The sequence below is a fragment of the Hoplias malabaricus genome, chromosome 1 (genome assembly GCF_029633855.1).
Source record: "Hoplias malabaricus isolate fHopMal1 chromosome 1, fHopMal1.hap1, whole genome shotgun sequence".
Lineage (NCBI taxonomy): Eukaryota > Metazoa > Chordata > Actinopteri > Characiformes > Erythrinidae > Hoplias > Hoplias malabaricus.
In genome coordinates this window covers 62,811,610-62,827,635 of record NC_089800.1, presented here as the reverse complement: position 1 = coordinate 62,827,635, position 16,026 = coordinate 62,811,610, and the positions used below count along the sequence as shown (strand labels likewise).

Here is a 16,026-nt window from a genome sequence, read left to right as displayed (position 1 = left end):
CAACATGTGCCACTGAAGTATGTAAATCAGGCTCTTAATGTCATTTTTATCCTCTACAAATTACACATTGTGGATATTACTTAATTCACTCCATTCAAGTCAGGGACAAATTTTGTGTACTTACAATTAGACCTAGATCTGGTCAAATGAGCTTACATAGATGTCACATTTTGCTGAAGGCCCCTGTCATCTGTTTAAAGAAAAATGACAGAAGTTATCATTTTTAAACTTGTCACCAGTGTCACATATAAAGAACTGTAACAAAACATTGCTACAAAATTACAAAATTACAGATTCAAATTGCTCAAGAGCCTACCAACATAAGGTGTCCTCCTTGCTTTGTAAGTTGATCCTTCCAGACCTAGAAACCCATTATAAATATACGACATAGTATGCCACAGGAATGCCTTGTTTGTGGGTGTCCTGCCCAACAACTCCCATTGAAGGAATCAAAACCTTGTAATTACAATTTTGGTGATAATGACAGCTTGAAAATTTTCAAGGTTATTTCTATGAGGAGGAGGGGGCTGGGGGATGGGATGCTTTTGCCTGTCTTAGCAATTAGCTTTAAATTTAGTTGCTTAACAGCATACATGTTGTATAAGTTTACAGTAGCTCCACCCTAAATTTTTCCATATGTTCCTTTGGCTTTTTGTGCTTGTGGAATGTTCTATTGATATCTCCCAGTTACATCAGAAATGAGTACTCATAAAAAAATGAGTAGTTTGAAAGCCAGCAACTGGCCTGGGTGCAGGCAAGCAATGCCAGGGTGGTGCTGCTGGACGGATCCAAAACGATGTTCTGCGCTAAGTTTACATTGTTTGTCAGAGGGCTTGGCTTTCTGAGAATGCTAAGTCAACTGCAATTTTGTTTAACTTTTGTGGCTAGTCCGCAGCTTATGTAATCTTTAGTTATACTTACATCTTGCACGACGTCTCAATCTGTCAATCACCCAAACCGAGTTCCTTTCAGGACAACAATGGGAAATGCACCCAGCCTTCCTCCCCCTTTATATCTTTAGTTCTTTGACCTTTGGAGACCATGCACTGGCAGTGGTCGAAATGTAAAAATGTTCATGGGGAATGGAGTTTCGAAATGACTTTGCCATGTCCGAGGTAAGTTCATCTGAAAATTAGCAACAGATTATTATTCATAATCGATACTGACAAACACCTGCTTAAAAAGCATTCTGTCCACCAGTCGTCTGAATAGGTATAAACTCTGGCAATGTCAAAAATGTCCACATCAGTGTGTCCCCTAATACAAGCGTTAACTATGAATAGAATTACAAACCCACCTTCTAGAAAAGCTGGAACATTTTAAAACACAATTTAAAAAAAAGAATCTGTGTCTGATGCCAGCAAGACACTGGGACAGGCCAAAGTAATAGTAAATTTTACATACAGTATATTCAAATTTGAGTCCTCAGAAAGAATTGCATAATGAAAAAAGGTCATTCTACTGTGATAAATACAGCAATACGGAAAAAAAACTAAAAGGCGGTATACAAATATTTTTAAATGAAGAAAGAAAACGTATGGAACATTATGAAGTGGTCAATCAGACAATTCTAACCACAGATTTATATATAACTGAATTTTTGTATCAAGAAACAGTGTGAAAAAAGTTAATTTCAACATTGAGTATCTTCAGCTCCCAAATGATTAAAAGGTCATTAAAAGGAAAGGTGATCTAAGATAGTAGTAACCATCTTTCCCATTTTCATTTCCCGTTAAATTTAGCTGATATCGAGGTGCTTTGTTATCTGCTCAGAGAATGCAACCCATCCAGTACAAATAGATTAGAGTCGAATTACAGTTGAAGTAACTAGATACATCTACTAGCTGATACAGGAATCAGTGCCTGTACCTAAAAGAAGAAAAATACTAAATAAACATATAATCGCTCTCCAATTACAAACATGTGTCTCCATTTTTGCGGATGTCTAATTTACTGTATCATTTTAACACAGCATTTTAACACTGCATTTTAACAACTCCCAAAACTTGATAAACCAACAGAAATGCTTTTTATATTGACTTCATTGAAAGTCTTGGAGGTTTTTCTCTTCTCTGGTAAAGTTACTATTTTGGGAGATACATGTTTTTAACTGGACAGCAGCGATATCATAAATGCAATATCCAACAATAAGGTTGGTTGGATAATGAATACCTGGGAAAAAGAAAGATAGCAGCACAATTCAAGACAATACTCTCAATTTTTTTTTGCAGGCATCAAATCTTAAATTTGTATAAATTTAGAAAAATAAAATCAAGTTTGAATCTGTACACACATTCAAAATTATTCCCTTGTATATTTCCTATTTAATAAATGTAAGTAAATTAACAAACCATAGATTCTTCAGTGCAAAGATTTTAGGCACCTTGAGATTTAAAAAGCTATTTATCTGAGCAGTAAATATTCATTTGCTAAAAACAAACAAACAAACAACAAATAATGCCCAACATTAGAATAAAACCAAATAACATTATTCCATTGAGTGTGATATTCTATGTGTGAATGTGTTGGATGTACAGACTCCTCGTGGAGTCTGTATTATTTTAGATTATCATCCAATACCTAGTTTTACCAGTTAGTAAATAATGACTTTAAAATATGTGTGCTGTTGATTTAACAAATTCATGCAATCAAAGAGAATCTGAACAAAACATTGTTCTTCAAACTCAAGTTATGTTAATAGTATGAAATTGGCAAAATGGCTCCTTTAGAGTAGGAATGGTTAGAATTTGTTTTTTAAACCTGGGTAATGGTCAGTCTTGCATGTCCCTACAGATCAAGGCCTTGGCACTGAACTATCTAATTACCAAATGAGCCAAGAAAACAAAAAGGAGACGTTATATCTAAATGATTAAACTTAAATGCTGTTCATGATTAAGACTATCTTGCACCTAAACTATCACTGACGTAGCAATAATGTGTGTTGTTTAAACTGGCACCACAAAATAATGTAAAGCCTATTAGCGTGCTTGACTCCCATGAGCAAATCAACCACACCACCACCGATGAAAAGAGATCACAAAGAAGTCTCCGCTTCTCGTCGTCTCCATGGAAACAGTTGTAAACAAGACGTCAGAAAAGCTGTGGAGACTTGCTGGTCCACACTGTTCACTGCTTCCTTACTAAGATGCCGAAGAAAAAGGGAAAGAAGGGAAAGAAGGGGAAAGGGTGAGGAAAAAAAACGTTTTTCAGAGAAAGATATCAAGAAGTCATTGTAACGCTAGCCATCGTTAACTATTACTAACAATTTGGCCTGCCATGAGAACGCAGTGCTCACTTTTCCCTTTAACAATAAGAGACATTTAGAGATATTTTAACTATACATAGATCCTTTCTTTTTTCACTCCACCAAAACTGCTATCAAGGCGTCCTGTGCAGTGTTCAGTCTAAATTGAGTCGTCAGGCACTGTGAAAACGTATTTGAACAAATGCTCAATCTACTAGATTCAATAAACACAAGGACATTGCGAAGAGCATGAAATAAAACAGAACAATTGAACAACTACCTAGCTATGTGATAACGCATGTATTTTTCATAAAGACTGTATGTCGGTAGAAGATATTTCTCTGTGAGGGAGCTTATCGCTGGAGCTGAAGAATTTCTGTATGCAACCGAGTCAAAAAATATGGGGTCGACCTATGGCAAGCGGAATCAAGGAACCTGGAATACACCTGGAATCAAGGAACCGACTCTTGTTTACACATACGTAGGGACGCAAATATAAGAGTCGGGACATTTTCCGCGAATTAGCACTTTGTAAGAAACTTTTGAATATCAAATTAACATTATCGGACGAATATTAAACATCGGGAAAAAGTCATCAATTTGTGACCTTATTATTGTGTCATTAATCCTAGTTAAATGTGTTTGCTTTTTTACCTTAACAGGACTCCACAAAGTTTAGGACGTCCCAATTTACAGGACCTATTCCTCCAGTAGCGTCAGCCTTCGACCGTTAACTACATTTTTACAGCTCAATTATTAAATACCGGTGTTTTAAATACGTAAGCGTAAAATACGTAATTAAAAACTAACGTCTTTGGAATAGACTTACGGGATTCGGTAAATTCGCGCCTTTTTTCCGGTCTTCTTTTAAGGGCCCAATCAAAATGCAGTTTACAGATTTCAGCCAATAATCACATGGCCGGTAGGATTTAAAATATTTCTGCAATAACATTAAAAAGATGTGAAAGAAGAAAATGCATAGAACCAAATGCACCCAATTAATTAATTAATTACAGTCCTCTGCAAGTAATATAAATTAAATATAAATATAATATTAAATTATATATATATATATATATATATGAAAACAAATATTATATAAAAACATAATGAAAACAAAAATGTTCTCTGAGGTACTAACAAACTTAAGTAACTATCAAAAGTAACTAACGAACATATCACTTCTTAATCACTTTTTTGTTATTATTTTAGGAAAGGACAGAAAGAAGGAAAACATGAGCTGAAGTCAGAAAAAGAGTCAGATGTGGAGAGGGCTAAGGCTAATGCAGACCTATGGGAGGCCAGGCTGGAAGCGACAGAAAGTTCACGAGTGGAGTACCGTGAAGCTGCTCGCAGACTAGCCAGGGCAAACGAAGAGCTCACAAATCAGCAGTACAGAGCTGAGAAAGACACAATTGACACAATTGCCTTCCTGAACATGAAGGACCTGGAAAAAGAAGCAAAGGTTGGTCTTACTTTGTTTTTTTTTTTTTTTTAAGTAATGGCATGCACACGCCCTGGTTTGGCAATTCATGATGCAGCTTTTGCTCATCATGCAGCAGATGTGTGCCAACATGTTATAGCTTCTTGTCATTCTGATCTGTTCACAATGTTTATTATCCTCTTCTTTGCTTCCAAAGATTGTTGCACTGGAGGAACAGCTAAAAGACCAGAAGTCAAAAGCCTTACAAGAAAAAGAGCTTGTAGTAAGTACCCACAGACAGGAAGACTGACAAATAATAATCAGGTGAAACAGCATTTGTTTAATTAGCTTTTAAATTTAAACATACAAGCTGAACACCAAAACACAGGCTGGATGGATAAATCACGTCAAGCAGGTCAGATTTTGTCACAGGACATTTTGACAAAGCCAGCAGTGCCAGTTCCTGGAATGTCCAATAGACAGTTTCCTGCCAGTTTTAATATTTCCTGAATTACATACTGATGCCTGTTGGGTTGCTTAATGGCACATACAGCAAACCCAGAATCTCCAAGAATGTATAGTGTTGCTCCCTAAATGAGAATTTCCTTCTACAACCAGATATCCAGTGCAATTAAAAAAGTGAATCTGTGATTAATTAAAAATAAAATTACATTGACCAAGTTGATTGTGTTATGTAAAATATAAAAAGATTTAGAAGTTGATGCCTGCAACACACATCAAAAACTGTCCCAATGTTTTTGAAAAATCAGTTTGTAATTATACACATGTTCAGTTAGTTCATATATAGTGAAAAATAGTTAAAATTTTATAACAGAGCCCCAGAATGTGCAGTCATGTAATCCCATCCTGTGGAGCCAAAAACTCTGTAATTAAAACCTATGTACACTCGGAATGCATCTGCGCCAAGTTATTCATACTCACGTGTCTCACGGTTTCTTAGTAGCAAATTACAAATGTCACTTCAACGTTATTATTATGTCGATGAAAGCTTTTTTAAGCCCAAACTCTAAACATGAATGCATTGCAATGATTTTTTATGTAATTCCAAATGGTAGCTAACCATTAGACAACATGTGACAGCAGCTGTCTCTGTAAAAAGTTAGAAAATGCACTACTTTGGTCAACAGCTGTTTTCCATTTACCATCTCTTACTTCATGCTGGTAAAAATGGGTCCCAATAAGTGTTGGAAGAAAAAAAACCCTTGGTCTGGACAAACTTAAAACATCCCCCTTTTAGACACTCATGGCACTGTCACATTTGCCCATGTTGCATTATTCTGGAAAATACATTGTTGTGGTGGACTCAGATGTGATTTCAAGGCTAACCCCACTTGGACTCTATAATGTGATAAAACACTTCATCTTGAAAATGGACTTAGCTAATGGAAACCCTCTAAAGTAGTCACAGAGCTGAAAAAAGAAATGAGAAAAAAGGGGCGCCAGCTTTTGTTGTTGCTTTTGTTAAATAAATGGTCTGACATGTGACTGAGCTGCGGGAGAAAGTCAGTCAGCCAAAGTATTATTTCATCAAGACTTTTCCAGATGTAGCCTTGTGCCCTTGCCACATACTGACAGCAATTAAAAGTGCCACTTAAGCAAAGGAATAAAAAACAAAATGCTGCTAAATCTGCACAAATACTCTTATTTGGACCAGTGCTGCAAGCAATACTTTTACTATTTTATACTATAAACTGGCTAGGTTTATTAATGTTGTTTTAGTTTTGAAAATAAAATCTGACAATTGGTAATTTGTCATCAATAGAACTTAAGCCAGCTCCACTTATATATGAACATTTGAAGAATTTTTTCAACAGACATTGAAGTGGAGCATTTTTTTAAATGTGATGTTGCATTTACAACAAATCCTTCACTTAAGCCAGACTTGAGTGAATATTCATAGATTCACTTAACTGTCTGTCCAACTGTACAGCTTAGACAAGAGAGCACAGTAGGATTATCTGAACACAGATGAAGTTCACTATGCCAGTGGGAAATAAAGAAAGATGTCACATAGTTTTTATATTCAGTCATTTTCACTGTCAACTCTAAACTCAAAAGTCTAGGGCTTGTGTGACCAGTATGTGGTCCATACAAGACAAGAGGCAAAAGATCAAGTTGCAGCTCACTTGGAAAGTTTAATGCATGGATACAGTGGTCTCTGAATAGCTCCAGTTACTGGCATTTTTCTAGTGGGCAGCCATGAATGCTTTGCTTTGGTCTGAAAGGAAAGACCATAGGCAATCAAAACTTTGTAATTCTTATCCCAGTGGTTATAGGTCTGCCCTCCCAGAGAAATCCTGTATGTAAAAGTCATTTCTCAGAAAACGTGCCTCCCTATGTTCCTAGTGCCTCAACTGACAGTTTTCGCAGAGGAACAATTAAGGGGGAAAAAGCCTATTCAAATCAAATCAAATCAAATCAAATCAAATTTATTTGTATAGCACTTTTTACAACTGATGTCACAAAGCAGCTTCACAGAATTCTAGAGACAAAGAAAGTTTTGTCATGAAATGTAAAAATGTAAAATAAGATATTCCTGTTATTGTGAGTGCTGTGATATTTGTTTTTGTTGATTGGCTGTTGTAGGTTGCAGAGTATACGTTGAAGATTAATGAACTGGAAGAGAAGTTTAAGAAGAGATCAGATGAATTCCATATGATTCAAGGGGAACTAAAGACCATCAAGGAGTTCCGCAAGAAGAAGGCCCAGATGGAACAAGAGCTGAGCACTGTACAGTAATACTGATTATGGAATTCAGCTGGGGTAGTTTCAAGTTACTGTTTAAACAAATAAATGAAAACATTAACGCCATTGGCAATTAAGGGATACATATCATCATAATTACTGTTTCCACTATAGTAACACCTTAGTTTTCTATTGTGTTTTCTTGACAAAACAGGTATCTAGAGAGTCAGTTCTCAAAATGGCCATCAGGGACCCTAAGCTAGCACATATTTTTGCTCAATCCCAACCCCCAACACTTAGGAACAGAGCAAAAATGTGAATGGTCCTGGTCCCCTGAAGAATGGTATGAGAACCGCTGCTCTAGATAGTGTCATCCAGACGTTAAAATCATTTTATTTTGCCACAGAGTAAACAGAAACTTATGATTTTTTTTAATGTCTTCTGTCCTTATTAATATTTGTATGTATTTTAAAATCATCTAGATTGTGCTTCAGTCCCAGATGATGACCATCAGGCAAACTGGACAGTGATATAATACTCATTTAACATCTCAGTGATGCCAGACATCATGATAGGAGTTGTGATGGCAGTTTAATGGGTGTCAAGTCTGACATGCCTCATAGCAAGTGCCCATTATCTATTCCAGATTAAAGAAAGTATGTATATTGCTGACCGTGAACACCAAGACAATCTTGCAAGAATGGAGCACAAATTCTTCAGAGAGAAGGTATGCAGATTAGAGCTGTATTTTATATTTAAAAAAACACATATATATACACACATATACACATATATACACATTTATATATATATATATATATATATATATATATATATATATATATATATATATATATATATATACACATATATATATATATATATATATTCAAGACTCAGACAAATACTTGTTTTACCTTGTAGCACTTTTAGATTTGTTATTATAAATGTATTATTATTATTATTATAAAAACATCTGGTATTTTCATATTCAAAACACAACTTAAAGTAAATACAAAGCAATTGACTACAGGGCTCATTTGCATTTGCAATTTTCTCCATAATGCAAAACTAACATGAAAGTTATATTTTGCTGTTCTAATGCTGAGACGTGTCAAAAATGATCCTGTTTTGAGAAATGAAAAGAGAGAAGGTAAAAAAGTGATATTTGTGTATCCTCTGCTGTCAAGGTTCGTTTGGAAAAGGAAGCAGAGCAGAGAATTGCCCAGCTAGCAGAGAGAGCCCACAATGAGGCGATTGTGTGAGTGTCTTTTCTGTCCATCTTTCCCACTTTTACCTCCTTCCAATTACAGGCTAATTTTACTCTTCAAACTGCACCGTCACACAGTGAGGGAAAATAAATAACCTTTGTAGAAAAACAAGGTTATTTTCGTGACCACACTACATTTTTCTTCCTGGAGATAGTATACACCATGTAAGCCAATGATTATATCCTCAACAGAGGAGATTATGCTCCTAACAGTGTGTATGAAAGTGTTCATGTCTGAACATGTGTGTATATGTATGAGGACATTTTCTGTAGCCACAGCAAACGACATATGTTGGTTTTGCATGATTAGTTTACCAAATCATGACTGCAAACCTGATATCACATTTCTTGATGTGGCACTTTGGGAGAAAGACTCTTTCCCAGGGAGTTGCTATTTTAGAGTGTTTTATAGGAAAATCCTCTACCTGCTTCCCCAAACCAAGCACTTTATGTCAGGCTAATTCAGTTATATGAGTCACAGCTAAGTGACATCAAAACGAGGCCAATAGCTCAGAACTGTGCGACTGTGAAATTGCAGGACAAATTGAAGGAGTTTGAGCCATATTGTACATGAGCTTGCTGCTCCTTTGACATCTTTTTGGTGTCTTAGTCATTTTAGGCTGATGGTAGGCAGAATATAGTGTGTAAACTTGGGCAGTTTCACTTTTTGTATTTTTTCCTCTATACAGTTGTGTGAAAAATTTGTTTATTATTCTGGACATAAATCTATACACAGACATGTAGCGAACATTTACCAGTAATACGTGTCATAGTTTGCAAGCTGCTAAAATCTTAAGTTACCTACATGTTTCCAGCACTCCATCCCTGTCTATTCTTACAGGCAACTGGATGATGCGTCCCGCTCTGTCTTCAAGGAGAATGTGCGCTTAAACGAGGCTTTGGGGTACCACTTGAAAGAGGTGGAAGAGCTGAAGAGGACCAATGAGGTCCTGGTAGAGGAGAACACCTCCTTTGCTCTGCATAAGGTACCATCATTAAAGCTTCTGTCTCTTGACCACTGTTCAAACTACTCTTTTTACACAATATTGATATTCAGTGAATAATGATGTTTTATATACCTCCTCAAAAAAAAAAAGAAATCACAAGGTTCTCTTGCAATTAAAAGCTGACAAACAGACAGACCCCTTATGCAGGGTTTCCCCCAATATGGCCTCTCATTGACTGCTCTGTATGAAAGCTAAAATGCCAGACTGTCATCTTCTTATTTTTGGATAATGGCGTTATTTGACAGCTTGTGAGGGCTGGAGACATTCCCAGTGTCCTCAGAGCATAAATGCCCTCTAAATGTAATTAAGGCAACAGCTATATTTAGTGGTGTGCAAGTTACTGAAGGAGCTCTGAAAAGCATGATTACTGAATTGCTAGCACAGACATGGGGAAATCCTCCTTGAGCCAAAACCAACATACATGAGACAAAGGGATGCCATTTTTAAAAGTAATGATTAAGCAAATGGCAAATGCAACTTAAAGATATATTCATATTCTGGTGGTTCCTGATCTCTTCTGGGCATACTGGGAACGTTAACCCCCCCAGGCATTTATTTGCACTGGGCTGTTTGTGTTCGCTTGTGGAGGCCCTTTCCCCTCACCTCCACTCTGGGAGCCAGTCTCCCGTCTCCCTGCGGCCTGGCAGGCTGCATACTTTCCAACACTCCCTCTCCTTCTCTCTTTCAGTCTCTCATTCTCTGTCTGCCGTCTCCCGCTGTCCACTCTGGCCTATGCTGACATGACAAATGCAATTAATGGGAGTCATTGTGGTTATAATGGTACAAATGAACACATGCATAGTAATTTTCACAAATGTATGCCAAGTCCAGTCCAGCTGTGTTGAAATGTCTTGTGGACATGAGTACACATTACAGTGTAGTAAGCCGAGGGGGTCAGTGGAAATCATAAATGAATAGGGTATGCATTTTTGTGAACTGTCTAACCCAGACACTGATATTATGTAATTACATAATGGCCATCCATTCCAGTGTCTGCTGACTCACTACCCCCACAGGAGACGAGTGAGCTGATGATGAAAGAGAACGTGACCCAATTGGCAGCGCAGCGGAGCGAGATCTCTGAGCTCAGGGCCAAAGTGGCCACATTGGAGCAGGCCCTGGGCATCATGGCGGGCGAGTTTGAACATGAAAAGGCAGCTGTGCAGGAGCGTGCTCTGGTCAGCACTCAGGCCAGCAGCATTGAGCTGGAGAAGCTCCAAAAGCTGCTGTCCATGCGTGAGCGTGAGATGAGCAGAGTGAAGAGGCTGGCTCGTGGAATTCTGGAGCAGCGCACTGAGCTCGAACTCTTCTTCCATGAGGCTCTCGCTCAGGTCAAGCAGGAGATCAGAGCCAGCCAACTCCAGTACAGGTACACCCAGCACATGCGCTACAAAATGAGGACAGCTGGATTTCACAAGGCTGAAAACGAGTAGTGTCTTCTTGAGCTATTAGCACAGAGAAATGATGCAGGATCTCCTGTAGTTAATTATGAATAATCATAGGTAAGATTTATTTTAATTGGGGCATTCAGATGTTAATCAAAAACATAATCACATAAGTTGCTCTAAAATGCTGTGATTAAACCTAATTTGATTTCTTAAAAAAAGAGGCAAGAGCTAAGTAATGACTGAACATGTATGTGATTAAACCGTGAACAGTTGAAACAATCATGAATTTTGAACTTATTTATAATCTTTAGTGAGATATATTTCTGTATAAAGACAGGAAGCAATGGATGCATATCGCAGACGGATGAGTGAAGCACGGTCAGGAAGAATGGAGTATCCACGCATACGAACCTTCAACAAGGCTCCCCACAGCACAAATAATGTTTACACTGACCTAGAAGAAGCTGAGAAATGGTGAGAGAACAGATTATTGCTTGACGGATTAGAGTACCCATGGTCTACACTAATCCCTTATCCACAATAGGGTTAGTCAGGCCTGGAGTTTGCTCAATGTTTGCTGCAATTGGGTTTTTCTTAAAAAGCTTTTAATCAGACTCAGTGAATAAGCTCAGCTCCATGGGCTTTGTACATAAAATGAAGCCCTGCATAGGTGCATAAGTAATTCTTTGATTCTTTATTTATTGTCATTGTAACCAGTACAATGAAAAGTAATGTGCAAATGTTTTCAGTGCAGGTATAAAAAAAAGCCCAAAAAATACAACACTTAAAAAACCAAAAAACAAAACAAAAAAAACACACACACAATATTGATATGATGGTAAATGATATTTTACCAATGAGATGACAAGAAAATACACAGTTCTAAATGCAACACTGAACAGCTATAAATACATTGTGTTTTAGGAGCAACATTCAGAGCTGTAAAGTGGACATCTCTGAGCTGACCTGGGAGCAGAAAGAGCAAGTGTTGCGACTGCTCTTTGCAAAAATGAATGGCTTAAAAATAAGGTAAGGAGTACTGCTTCAAGTCTCAAACAGAGACTTTCAGGACATATCTAGTACTGTTCTTGAGATCCTGACAAGAAATGTTTGAATCCAGCTATTGGAAAAAATAATTACACAGATTTGCAAGAAGCAGACTATATAAAGTAATTCAGCTGTCCAATAACATACTTGAACTGGTAAAATGCTTTAATACTATAAATGCTGCCTATACATATGTTGTGAATATATGACAATTAAACTAGTTTCAATTTACCACAAGCTTACTGGCAATCATCATAGTAAGGCTTACAAATGTGAAGCTGTCTGCACCATGATGGAAACATGATAAAAATTTCCATTCACAAACCATCTACCCAGAAGATTATATTTTTAAAAACAACCATGTCTTTTCCTATGCTCCTGTTTCAATTTATGACCCAATGCCACTGATTTGGAATTATTGTTAACATGTCCCCAAAATGAAAACAGTTTCCCCCTCAAGCCTGTTATTCCCACCAAGAGTCTGTTATTTTCTGTGTTTTACACTAAAGCCTGAGCAGTTTGCTAGCTGATTTCTTTGCTTGGAAAAGCCACCCAGCAGTTTTGGGACAGTGGATAGAGGGAAAGCCAGGGCCAAGGGTAAAAATAGGGGCTCTTAAGCCACAGGGCCATGTCCATGGCAAGAACCATCTGGCTGCAGAGCTAAAGCCTGCTGCCTGCATTCACGTGCACCCAGCAGCTTGTTTAGCATGTTTGGAGCATTTGTGGTTCTTCAGAGGCAGCTGGAAAACATCTCTTCACAAAGGGAAGAGAGATTCAAGGAGCAGGAGGCAAGATGGGATTGGAAGGATGCTGGAAGAAGCTTTTATTCGTGTTGACGTTGTTGAGAAGGATGTTGCTAACTTCTATATTTGTTAAAAAATTCTTTTACACAGCTAAAGCAATAATTCAGCAAAACTTAATATTTGCACAGTTGTCCCCTCAGACAATATGTAGTTCAATGGTTCTCAGAGTGTGGTCGCAGACACTGTTGTAGGGGTTGGGAGTGGGGTAACAATTCCTCTGTAAAGGTGATTTAAAATAAATTCCAGTGGATGCTGGAAGCAAATGACATGTACATGTGTGTTGGAGTTGGGGGGGCTAAAAATATTCTCATCTACAAAAGTGGGGGCACTGCGGAATATGGTTGGGAACCTCTCCTGTAGTCAGTCATTTATCTGAGGCCTTAAATTTGTTTTAGTAGTGTTGCATGGGAGCTAAAACTATTTAAACATTTAATTCAATTTGTGTCATACATACTCTATACCTAAACCATCACATGGCTGTGTTACACTCTAATAAAATATTTATGTTCACTTCAGTAATCCACACCAGTATATACTGTGACTACGGCCTTGGTCCACCAACCAAACATATCCACTAATGTAGACTAATGTAAACAACCAACACAAACAACATACTATCTCTTACTTTACATCTTCAAGGTGGACCAAGAAGCTAGGCGTGTCTGACAGAGCGGACAGTGAGTGGATACAGGGTTTAAAAAGTATGCAGAGAAACAGGTTGGCTACAGTCTGTAACTATAGAACTACAAAGTGCTCCTGTATGGTCAGTGGAGCTGATAAAATAATGGGAGGTGTTCCTAATCCAGTAATTATCCATTGTATGACGTATGGCACTTGAAATAATTGGACAAAAAGTATTTGACAACAGCCATCTTAAAGCCTGAATTTTGTAAGAAAACCCCAGAAGCACGAAGCATGAGTCTGTGATTACTTAACTCGGTGTGGTTTGAGGCAAGACCATGACAATTTAATAATGTAGTTTGCACAAGAATGCTAATTGTTGAGGTATAAGCTTGCATTAATTGTAAGCTACGGTACTGTGTAAATGTCAACAACCACACCTGATTTTTCAAGAAGGGTCTGACATGTACTCTCTGGCTCACATGCACCGCTAGCCTATTCATGACAACAGTGCACTTTGCCTTGGAAACTGAATTACTTTGTGTCTGTTGATTAATACATAGGTGCTTCATGTGTGCGGCTGATGTTAAAGATTACACTGATTAAGCAGTGTATCGTCTGGTGTATAATTAGCTTTATGGTGAAAGGTTTGTAATATGTGTCTAACATGTTTGTAACTTTAGAATTTTGTTTTTGGCACATTATTTATTGTAAAATAAGTTACATTTTAGTTTAGTAGGTTTTAGATGTACATTATCTGTAAGCGTTTATCCAGTTCAGGGTCACGGTGAGTCCAGAGCCTACCTGCAATCATTGGGCGCAAGGCGGGAATACACCCTGGAGGGGGCTAGCTGTAATTAACTTTTATACATTAAAATTAAAAACAAAATGTTATACATTTTCAGAATTGACGTTTAATAAATGAAAAGACAGATTTAGTTTTGTTTTACCTAATTTGTACAAAATGAATTTGTCATACTAACTTGTTATTAACTTGTCATGCAAAGCTTTGTCATAATGATTGTCAAGTGTACAAGCTCAAGACTTGAGTTAAACAACACAAAACTGCTTTATTGCTAAGAGCTTCGGCTTGTAAAAATACACAGCACACACACACGTGAACCGGATACGTTCCAATCTACAGAGGGAGCAGGCTATACATAGTACACATAGTACAAAGTGTGCAGGTCTGCCAAATGCATCATATACATAGCTACTCTATACTGATAATAATGGAATGAAATAGTGATTATGGAATCATGACGATAAGGTCACTGGATCTGTTATATAAGCAGAAACAGCAAGCTACTGCTCTGCTGCATGAAGCACATTCAATTGAATTTCTCTAGCTATAATCATATATAGCACCAAAAGTCAATAAAGATAATACCATTTTAAGATCTCTCTCGACTCGTTAAGTAGAAACCAAAGAAAACAGTTCTGCTGTGCGTTTCTGTCACTGTGGCAGAGAATGCATGTGCATGTGACGTCAGGGAGATATAGTGTGTCTGGCAGGGAGTGCATGTCTGCAGCCTGACTCTGTTGGGGGATTTTTCTTTCAGTCAAAATGTTCATTATGTACAGGTTTTTTCATTTCTGATAATATTTCTAAACAGATCATAAAACAAGCATCAATAATTGGAAATAAATAGATAACTCTGTGCTTCTGGTCTGAACGTTTCCACAGATATAAAGATAGCACTGTTTTCATACCAAGATCAGAGCCTAGACCTTATCGTTGAATGTGTATGGGATTACTTGGAATGTGAGATTTTCAGACCATTTTGACTGGAAATTACAAATTGCAGAGTACACATCAATCCAGTGGAGACCAAATCAGCAAATATTAGATATCACAACCGAGCAACGTTTGCACTGTATTTTTAAAAAAGTTGTGTTCCTCTTGATTTGCGCTTTCCCACAGAAGAGCAGCTGAGCCTACGGCACTGACTGCGTCCTCTAAGAGACACCATGATGGAAGCTATCCAGGGTGAGATAGCAGCATGCCAAGAGATGCGCCACTTTCTTTTTCTTCTGTTCACAGAATTACAAAGCATCTGAGTGATTTAGTCTTTCTGAGGTTGCAGGTTTAAAGCATTCTCACAAAGACAATGATCTTTCTAGAGTGATTTATAATACAGCATGGTATCTTTTCTGTTATGTCTCGCCACAGCCAGCTGTATAATTCCACGTCCTGTCCATTTTTCCTTTCTTCACAGGGCCACAGATGGAGAATCTCATGAGACCTTCATAACCCAGGCAGCACTGTCCAACCTGACCTCCAACCCCTGTGTCCTGCCAGACATATAACAACCTGAATCTTGGTCACATCAGCGATGTGTAATCATAACCATGTAACCAAACAAGAAAAAATACTATCTCTATCTACTCAGATTTTAGTGCATGTCCCACCTCCATATGTAACAGAAAGACAGATAGCTGATCCTAGCAATTAGGTTTTATCGAAAGAGCGTTGTGCAGGGATATAAACTAAGACCAATATATAAAGTTAGCAAA

The 16,026-nt window shown here is 37.6% G+C and overlaps 2 protein-coding genes across 4 annotated transcripts in view; one reads left to right on the top strand and one right to left on the bottom strand.

The window, feature by feature from the left end:
• entpd5a (ectonucleoside triphosphate diphosphohydrolase 5a) overlaps positions 1–4,037 on the bottom strand; it is a 16,373-nt gene extending 12,336 nt beyond the window's left edge. The window contains exons 1-4 of one of the 2 annotated variants that reach the window (XM_066670155.1): positions 3,899–4,037; positions 3,016–3,140; positions 922–1,125; positions 125–456 (exon numbers count right to left, since the gene is read on the bottom strand). The gene's annotated coding sequence lies outside the window, so the exon portion shown is untranslated. The remainder of the gene's footprint in view (positions 1–124; positions 457–921; positions 1,126–3,015; positions 3,141–3,898) is intronic. The other variant, XM_066670163.1, reaches the window with a different exon arrangement.
• bbof1a (basal body orientation factor 1a) lies at positions 2,966–16,017 on the top strand. Of its 2 annotated transcripts, none has more exons than XM_066670133.1 (12): positions 2,966–3,186; positions 4,457–4,709; positions 4,885–4,950; positions 7,275–7,418; positions 8,020–8,100; positions 8,564–8,634; positions 9,485–9,629; positions 10,667–11,019; positions 11,372–11,512; positions 11,963–12,067; positions 15,434–15,499; positions 15,729–16,017. In XM_066670133.1, the coding sequence occupies exons 1-12, from the start codon at positions 3,146–3,148 to the stop codon at positions 15,817–15,819; spliced, it is 1,557 nt and encodes a 518-aa protein (XP_066526230.1). In that variant the 5' UTR covers positions 2,966–3,145; the 3' UTR covers positions 15,820–16,017. The 2 variants fall into 2 exon arrangements, with proteins under 2 accessions (XP_066526230.1, XP_066526240.1); XM_066670143.1 differs by lacking the exon at positions 2,966–3,186 and adding an exon at positions 3,714–3,775.
• The last annotated feature ends 9 nt before the right edge of the window (positions 16,018–16,026 follow it).

Excerpts from the sequence above, each read along its gene's own strand:
- bbof1a (XM_066670133.1), top strand. The coding sequence starts at position 3,146 with ATGCCGAAGAAAAAGGGAAAGAAGGGAAAGAAGGGGAAAGG. Across the intron at positions 11,020-11,371 it reads GCCAGCCAACTCCAGTACAG|ACAGGAAGCAATGGATGCAT; the intron begins GTACACCCAGCA and ends TTCTGTATAAAG. Across the intron at positions 15,500-15,728 it reads CATGATGGAAGCTATCCAGG|GGCCACAGATGGAGAATCTC; the intron begins GTGAGATAGCAG and ends CTTTCTTCACAG.